This window comes from Drosophila nasuta, chromosome X (genome assembly GCF_023558535.2).
Source record: "Drosophila nasuta strain 15112-1781.00 chromosome X, ASM2355853v1, whole genome shotgun sequence".
In the NCBI taxonomy this organism is placed as follows: domain Eukaryota; kingdom Metazoa; phylum Arthropoda; class Insecta; order Diptera; family Drosophilidae; genus Drosophila; species Drosophila nasuta.
Window position 1 is genome coordinate 9,308,465 of NC_083459.1, and position 8,131 is coordinate 9,316,595.

Here is an 8,131-nt window from a genome sequence, read left to right on the forward strand (position 1 = left end):
TGACGATGTCATTGGCACCGTCGCGTCGTCGACTCGCGTCGGCAACGCATTGCCGCGGAATTTTCGTTAAATTCCAGCTCGCTTTCGTCACGAACCCGGTTCGACCTCGATCGCTCACCTACCAATGGTAAAGAACCAAAATTGAATCCCTAACCCCCTCCAACGTAATGCCAATAATCTAGGTTTTCCATGCCCAGTCCGCCTCTCCCTATCGCCAAGCAGAAAAAAGTTCTATCAAGATGGCACACTAAAAAATACCTGATATCTCTATATAATTATTTGGATGAAATAAATCCTAAGCTACTTTTAAAAAACTGAAATTATTAGAATACAAAATATCAAAATAATTTAAATAAGTTCAAAGACAATACATAAATATTTCAAATAACATACACCAATCACACATTTTATTTTAATAATATAAATATTTATAATATGAGCTAAATATATAATTGAATTAAATATAATAAAAATAAAATTTGTTAACATAATTTAATAATGGCTAATATATTTGAAGTAACTAATTCTAAAACTTTTTGAACAATAATAATATTTGCATTCTATTAAATATTCTAATATGTCAATAACACTTTATCAATAGTGTACTATTTTAAAAACTTAAACCTGAGCAGCACTAAAAATTGACTAATAAATAAATAAAGTGAATATAAATATGAATTTTTATTGCCAATTACCAGCAGTCGCGACAGCATTGACACGACGCGTGTCAAAAGCAAATTTCAACTCAGTGTGCGCGACTTTGATTGCTTTTTTGTAAATGAAAATGGGTGTGGCAAGTATGGCAAATCAATTTGTTGGCAATAGAAGTTTATGACCACCAAAATTTGCTTGATCAAGCTGTTGTGCACTTACCGAGTTCTACCGAGATACTCATTTGAACGGACAATCAGACAGACAGACGGATGAATGGATAGACGGACGGACGGAGCAACATGGTTATTCTGTAGTCAACCCGCGTAACTGTTTCGGATGCCGGGTATGAAACGACGGCTATCTTATCTTACGATGGCTCGCTTGCTATGGAATGCATAGGCCTGTAGACGTTATCTAATCGAAACACGCCGCGATATTTGCCAACGGCACCTCCAGCCCAGCGGCGGCGATGACTGCGACGACATCGAGACAACGACTATGGCAACAACATTGCCAAGCGGTCACAGTCATAAAAGCGAGCGCAAACCGAATCCATCGGCCATCGAAGAAGCACGCGTGTCAACGCAACGCGAATAAAAGATCGATCGAATAATAACTCAAACGTAAAACGTAAAACGCAAAAAACCGCAAAGACACAAAACACACATCAAGATGCAACTGCAACGAATAATTCTATTGGTGGGCTGCATTCTAACAGTGCTGTTGGCGCAATGCAGCCAAACGATAGAGGCGCGTCGACTCATCTTCTACAATCCGCAGAGCAAAACTTTAACTGGCCAACTGCTCATCTCTCATCGTGTTAAGCGTCCCTGTCCAGCCGGCAGGATGCGCGATCATCGTGATCGTTGTCGTCGTGCGGTCATCTTTGCACGTCCCAAGTGATGACGAACCAAAAAGCAAGAGAAAAAACAAAAAAACCGCCACTTCGCTTTTTCTGCGAGGTGGGATTTTCCTAGATCTAAGCGATAATTTATTGCCAATTGTGGCTGTAGTCATGTAAAGTTATTATTTATTAATATTTGTAATTTATATAATTGGATACACATTAAATAGAAAAACACTTCTATACTTTATACTACATCATATATTTGTTTCTCATTTATGTTTGTTAAATAAGTGTGCAAATGCAGTCGGTGTTGCTCTCTGAACAAAATATGTTAGCAACTGCAATCTACAATCTAGACAAGCACGAAAGTCAATGCTAAATTATTGCTAGTATGCAAATTTATGACGTCTAATCTTTACAATAGAAAAACACAAAAAAAAAATATAGTAAATACATAAATAGAAAAGAAATATTGTCGTAAACAAGCTGCACATAGTAAAAATTAAAATTACATATTGAAAACAAAAGTACTCGACTATACAATGCTCTGTGCTCTCTGCGTAATCAACAAGTATAGAAAATGTTTTCCTCTGCTCTTTACACTGGTCGTAAAACCGTATAGATGCGATTAAATTATGCAAGCGACAAATATAGAACATGGAACTTTTCGCACTCTTTGCACTCAATAATAAGTAAACATAAAAATGTACTTTACTTAATTTAGTACTTATTTGACGATCATTTTCTCTATCTAGCTGCCTACTACTACTGTGTAAATGAAGGTACGATAACAAGTGCTAGCTATAAATTCGAATTTACATTTAATCATATTTGATTGTGTCTTAGATTCCTAAGCTGCACAACATGGTTACCTAATTGTACGGATATCATGACCAAGACAAGACAAGACAAGACAAGACAACACACATACAGTGACAGTGACGTCAATGGACAGCGGGGGAATATAACAACAGAAGAAAAAGGAAAAACCTCACAACGATTACGCTGAACTATGGACACACACAACTCTCGGTGAAGTCCCAGACAGAGACTGACACAATGCCGTCACTAAATGTCACCGCTCAGACGTCACTACCCATCACTGTTGTTGCGTATGGTCTGCTCAATCCAGTCCATAAAGCTGCTGACTCTGGTGTAAACACCCGGAAAATTCGCTTGGCCGCAACGCTTTTTGCCATACGACACGATGCCAGCCTGATACACATAAAGATTCCTATCGGCCGTATAAGTCTCGAGAGTGAGCGGACCACCGGAATCACCGGAACACGAGTCGACATTACGACCGCCACTAGCGCAAATCTGACTATCAATGATAGAATAACCCTCATTCCTATATGTGGCCTGGCATTGACTTTGCGACTGCACGAGAAGCACCGCTTTGCGTTTAACCGCGCTCGGCTCGTTGTTTTTCTCAGTGAGACCCCAGCCCGAGACATCAACGGCACTGCCCTCAAGTTGATCACTGCCAGCTGCTCCGCCAGCTCCTGACGACGGCGGCAGGCAGACAGGCTCCAAGGGGTGATGCTGACTCCAATCGACGGCGCTGGTGAGCCGCAGCAGAGCAATGTCATTGGTCCAGTTCTCGAGCTCGAATTGTGGATGGATAATTGTGCGATCAAAGCTGGCCTGAATAAACGGTGGTGCACATTCCCGTCTGCCATTCCAATTCGTGATGCAATCCGGATTGCTTGTCTGATTCCATTCACCGAGCCTAGCGCCGCTTAACTTGCGGCCACTGCCCAGAAAACTTTGATGCACACAATGGGCCGCTGTGAGCAGCCAGCGTCCGGCAATAAAGGAGGCGCCACAAATACGCTGCGTTTGACCCGTTGCCTGTACCGTGTACTCTAGCAACGTTGTCCAGGGGAATTCATTAAGGCCGGTGTTGTTGCCGCCGTACACCTTAAAGGCAAACGATGTGCCACAGTTCGGATGCTTGGGCAGCTGATCGCCGTTGAAATTGCCTGCCACATGGGAGGCAGCAGCAGTTACTTCACTTGTGCTTAGCTTTGTGTTGTTATCGATACGCGGTGCGACCAGAGGCAACGCATTCTTTTCGCGTGGACAGCAGACCTATAATTAAAGCATTACTAATTTCCATTTTCAATACGCCTGTGCCTGCCTTACACTTACACGGAATTGTATGACAATTTCGTAGCAATGATTATTCGAGTTTATTTATTTCTAAGAAGAAAGTCTAAAGTCGAACAGAAACCTCAAAAGACTTTAATGTTTAATCAGCGTCAGTCAAGCTAATATCTCGTCTGTGTTTCCCTCAGTATTAATCAATATATGAATCTTTGTAACTAAATATATTCTTTTTCGTATTCAGCATGATTTTTTTGAAATAATTTTAATAGCCTCCATAATTGTAACTAAAGAACGAATTCTTTTAGTTACAATTTTGGAAACTTTAAAAATTATGAACAAATTTTATATTTATAAATACTATTCTAGGCATATCATATTTTACGTAAAAAATTAATATTATTTCTTAAACAGGTCTACAAAATTTATAAGCAAACTCTCACATTACATAAACATTCATATTATTACATATTATAGCCTCCAATATACTGCACAACATACTTTTCTATACAATATAATATTTGAGACATTTTATATTGATTGTTCTGTCGACATTCCTAATTGTCTTCAATAATTTTTGTGCTAAATCATCTCGTACACAACATATATATATAGTACACTCAGTATTCAAATAGTCAAGTAAGTATTGCATCTGCTTATACACCAATCACATATTCTGACTAAATTTAAACAATTTCTGCTAGGTCAAAGAAGAAGTCTACTTACCAAATTGGGTCTCTGTTGTGAGTTGCAATGCCGCTTGCTCGTTGCATCCAGAACATTCGTATCGTAGAAATCACAGTTGCTGCGCAAGAGACAGCGACCATGCCCAAAGTCTGCGGTGTAACAGTTGCCATAGTGTGTCTGTGCTGCTATGAAAGAAAATTGGCAAAGACTAGAGCAAAACTATGTATGAATGAGCAATCGTAACGCACTTACCTCGACTATCTGGATTGGGTGCAGCAAGGAGTAATTGCCACAGAGTTGCCAGCGAAAAAACAACGACAACGAACAACAACGAGATGGGTGTCATCTTCAGTAACTAATTATAGTATTACGATTTTGCTGGCGTTAGTTTAAAAGCTTTGCTATGAAACAATGAAACTCGTTTGCACAGCCAGCCGCTTGAATTGCCAATAGTATTCAACTCGTACTAATTGACAATGCAACTACACATCCGATTCGAACTAAAACTTGCTCTCGACTGCTCAATCGATCTCTATTAATTCGACCTAAAGGTGGGCTGACTCTCATACTTTGTGATTAGCATTTGCAATAGCTCGATTCCACATAGCATTACAGGAAAAACCCGCTGCTATTGCACTCGCAATCACAAATTAAAGCTTTTTCCCATTGCCACTGCACAGTTCCAGTCGAAGCGTTCATAAGGCGGAAGACGATTGCGGACCAAGCAAACTTATATTATATTATTTATAATAACAAAAAACAAAAGCTGCAATTGAGGAAGATCATCAATGTATAATTTGATAGTCTTATCTTCTTCGCCTCAGGTTTGATTTCAATTGAATTTATCAGAAAGTATTAAATATTTTATAAGAATAAAATAACGAAACGCTCTCAGCATAGCATCAAGTATGTTAAGTAAAATAACTAGTGTAAGTATATTCTTAACCAGAATTCAGGGGATGCCGAAGTATAAATTTAAATTTTATATATTTTAGGCCACAGGATTTGTCAAATTAGATAATAAATTTAATGAATATTTACATCGCAAGATACCAGAAAATCGACCAATGATCAAAGACTCTTCCACAACTTTTGCAGAAGACTCTTCCGCGATTCATCCAGTAGACTTGTGACTCTTTCAGAAGACTCTTCCGCAACTCTTCCAAAAGATTCTTCTGAAACTCTTTCTGAAAACTCTCCCGCGACTCTTCCGTGACTTTATCATGCCTTAATTCTTAACAAACAAGGAATATTCAAATTAATGAAATAATGTTAAATTAAAAATCAAATTAGTTTTGTACTTATTAAGCTAACAAGATCTTTAACAATTAAAAAAAAAATTAATATTTCGTATTTCAATTAAGTTGTAGAGTTGAAGGTGCAGTAATCACTTCCTCTTAGCAGATACTTTGTAAGCTTTAAGTACATGGTCTTTACGTAATTTTCACTTACTTGTTAGTTGCTTTGGGACTTGGTATAATCCTTACTTTATTTTTGTCCTCAGTCAAAGCATTTGATATATTGAATCTCACAAGATTGCACATAGAGAAGAGAGACATCTTCTTTTTTTTTCAGTTTTTTTGAGGGACAAGTTCGTTGGTTTCCATGCCGTCGACTCGAGTCGACTGCCTTTATAAATTGGACTATTAAAAATACAAGTTTCGTTTGGCTTTCAAGAAATATTCATTAACCACAAATGCTCGGCGAGCGGCGGCGACCTCAAAAAAGGCGACAGACATCCAAGAATTTCATAAAGCCAGGCAAAGAACACACGAGACCAGCTGGATGCTGTTGGAGAAGTTGTTGCGCTTGCTGGTGGGGACTGAAAAGAGGGCGCAGAGGGAGGAGATTGGGCATTCGGTCGGCAAGGCGGGTTGAAGGGGGGATATTGGCCCAAAGCAAAATCTACGAAAATGTCACAAAAAAACCGCACTCAACACAAAAGTTTAAACTTTTTCAGTGGGTGTGGTAGTTGCGCCCCCTTTTTTTTCTTTTCGTCGTTTTGTCTGTGTGTGTGTGTATGTGTGTGTGCTGCAAGCTGCGCTCCATTTAGCTTTTTGTATGGAGAGTATGACAACAGGGAACAGGACGCAGAGGCCAGCGCCTTTGCATAAATGCAAAATATATGCAAGGCTCAAACTATGCGAGCCATGAAAATCTGAAGCCAACCGAAAGCAACTGTCTGTTAGAGCTGTCAGCGGCGAGAAGAGAAGTGAAGAGAAGAGCGAGGAGCGAAAGTGAAAGAGAGTGAGAAAGAGAGAGAGAAAGAGAAATGAACGACGGGGAACAAAAGGGGAAATGAATATGCTGGACTCAGTCCAGTGGACAGTGGGCGGTGGGCGTGTGCCGGCATATGTCCATATGCAGGATTCGAGATTTTAAATTTTGCTTACTTCCCATGGCAACAAGAACAACAACTAAGGTCGCAGCAAAGGCAATGGCCAACAATTGGCAACAAGACATCAAGAATAAAGTTTTTATTGCACTTTAGGATATTCTTTTGAATGAAATTAATATTATACAACGAGCTTATTTACTTTTGTGCAAAGCTTTAGTATAATTAGAAATTGCCAGCAAACAGATTTAATTAAGCTGACAACAATATTTTGCGACAATTTTTTCTGTAATATTACGAAATTTCTAATTTACAAAAATTAATCATCATTATTAACGTGTTTTTTTTTTATAAAAAGGTGAGAAAAAAGGTAAAAAAAAGAAAAAAAAAAAAAAGGATTTTAAAATTGCAAAAATATAATATAATAATAAAATTGTAAAGTATTTTCATAATACTTATGATTCATCAACAGCGTGTGTATATAAATTCTTTATATGATATAATATTGTATAATATATATATACAATACCTTTTGTAGCACTCATTCTCGATCTGAAATTGCCACTTATTTAAAAAGTTGTCTTGGATCAATCAACAACATTTATTTAGAGCGTAAGTTGTACAGGATTGAGATCTTTCAACTTTCAATTCTTTGAAAAATGTAATTCATTTTGCATCTGCTTTTACCACATAATTAATGAGTATATAGAAGTCGATCCCAAGCAATGGTTTCTTTAAATCTTGCCCTTATCCATTGACTTGTCGAACTATAGAAAGTCAGCGTATATATACATATATTATATTAAATGACACTTTATTTGGAATTGTCAGATAGTATAGACAGATTGAACGGCAACTCATTTAATTCGCCCAAATGTAATCAGGTCGTTCGCAATATGCCTTCCATCGATATATATGGTAAGTATGTATATATGTACATACTTAACGGACATAAAGTTGTGCCATAGTATGTGCAGTGTACTCGTAAGTACATGCTTCGAAATTTCCCAGTTGTGGAACGCCCGCCCGCCATTGTCAAAAATCTTTTTTACTCTGCTCGTTCGTAGCAACATGATCCCATGAAATTTGCACACACACACACATACCAATACACAATCACATACACACGCATGTTTACCAACGTCGCAACGTGTTGCTGCCAGTTGAAAAGTGCATTTGGGTCAATGGCCAAGGGCAGCGCTTGCTTGCATTGTTGCTTGCTTGCTTGCTTGCATACGTCGTATTGTGGATGGACATCTTCAGCGTTGAGTCCTTCTGTCTCCCTTTACTCAATTTCCGTACCGGATGAAAACGTTGGTCCGCTCTTACATCACTTTGCGTTGCGCTGTTGCCGAGATGAACATCAAAGTAGTGCTTGCTTCTGTATACAATGTTGAGGTGAGTGTTGGGACTATGACTATGACGGGCAGACAGAGATTAATCGACTCTCCACTCTTGATACTGATCAAAAATATATATGCGAACATATGTACTACACT

The 8,131-nt window shown here is 38.5% G+C and overlaps 2 protein-coding genes across 3 annotated transcripts; one reads left to right on the top strand and one right to left on the bottom strand.

The window, feature by feature from the left end:
* The first annotated feature begins 1,171 nt into the window (after positions 1-1,171).
* Positions 1,172-1,669, top strand: LOC132796357 (uncharacterized). The gene has a single exon (XM_060807504.1). The coding sequence runs from the start codon at positions 1,327-1,329 to the stop codon at positions 1,555-1,557; it is 231 nt and encodes a 76-aa protein (XP_060663487.1). The 5' UTR covers positions 1,172-1,326; the 3' UTR covers positions 1,558-1,669.
* A 222-nt stretch (positions 1,670-1,891) lies between these two features.
* Positions 1,892-4,821, bottom strand: LOC132796355 (serine protease easter). Of its 2 annotated transcripts, none has more exons than XM_060807502.1 (3): positions 4,550-4,821; positions 4,337-4,479; positions 1,892-3,595 (listed from the first exon to the last, which is right to left on the bottom strand). In XM_060807502.1, exons 1-3 carry the CDS (start codon positions 4,641-4,643, stop codon positions 2,594-2,596), a joined length of 1,239 nt encoding a protein of 412 aa, XP_060663485.1. In that variant the 5' UTR covers positions 4,644-4,821; the 3' UTR covers positions 1,892-2,593. The 2 variants fall into 2 exon arrangements, with proteins under 2 accessions (XP_060663485.1, XP_060663484.1); XM_060807501.1 differs by having other exon boundaries at positions 4,337-4,482.
* Between the last annotated feature and the right edge of the window lie 3,310 nt (positions 4,822-8,131).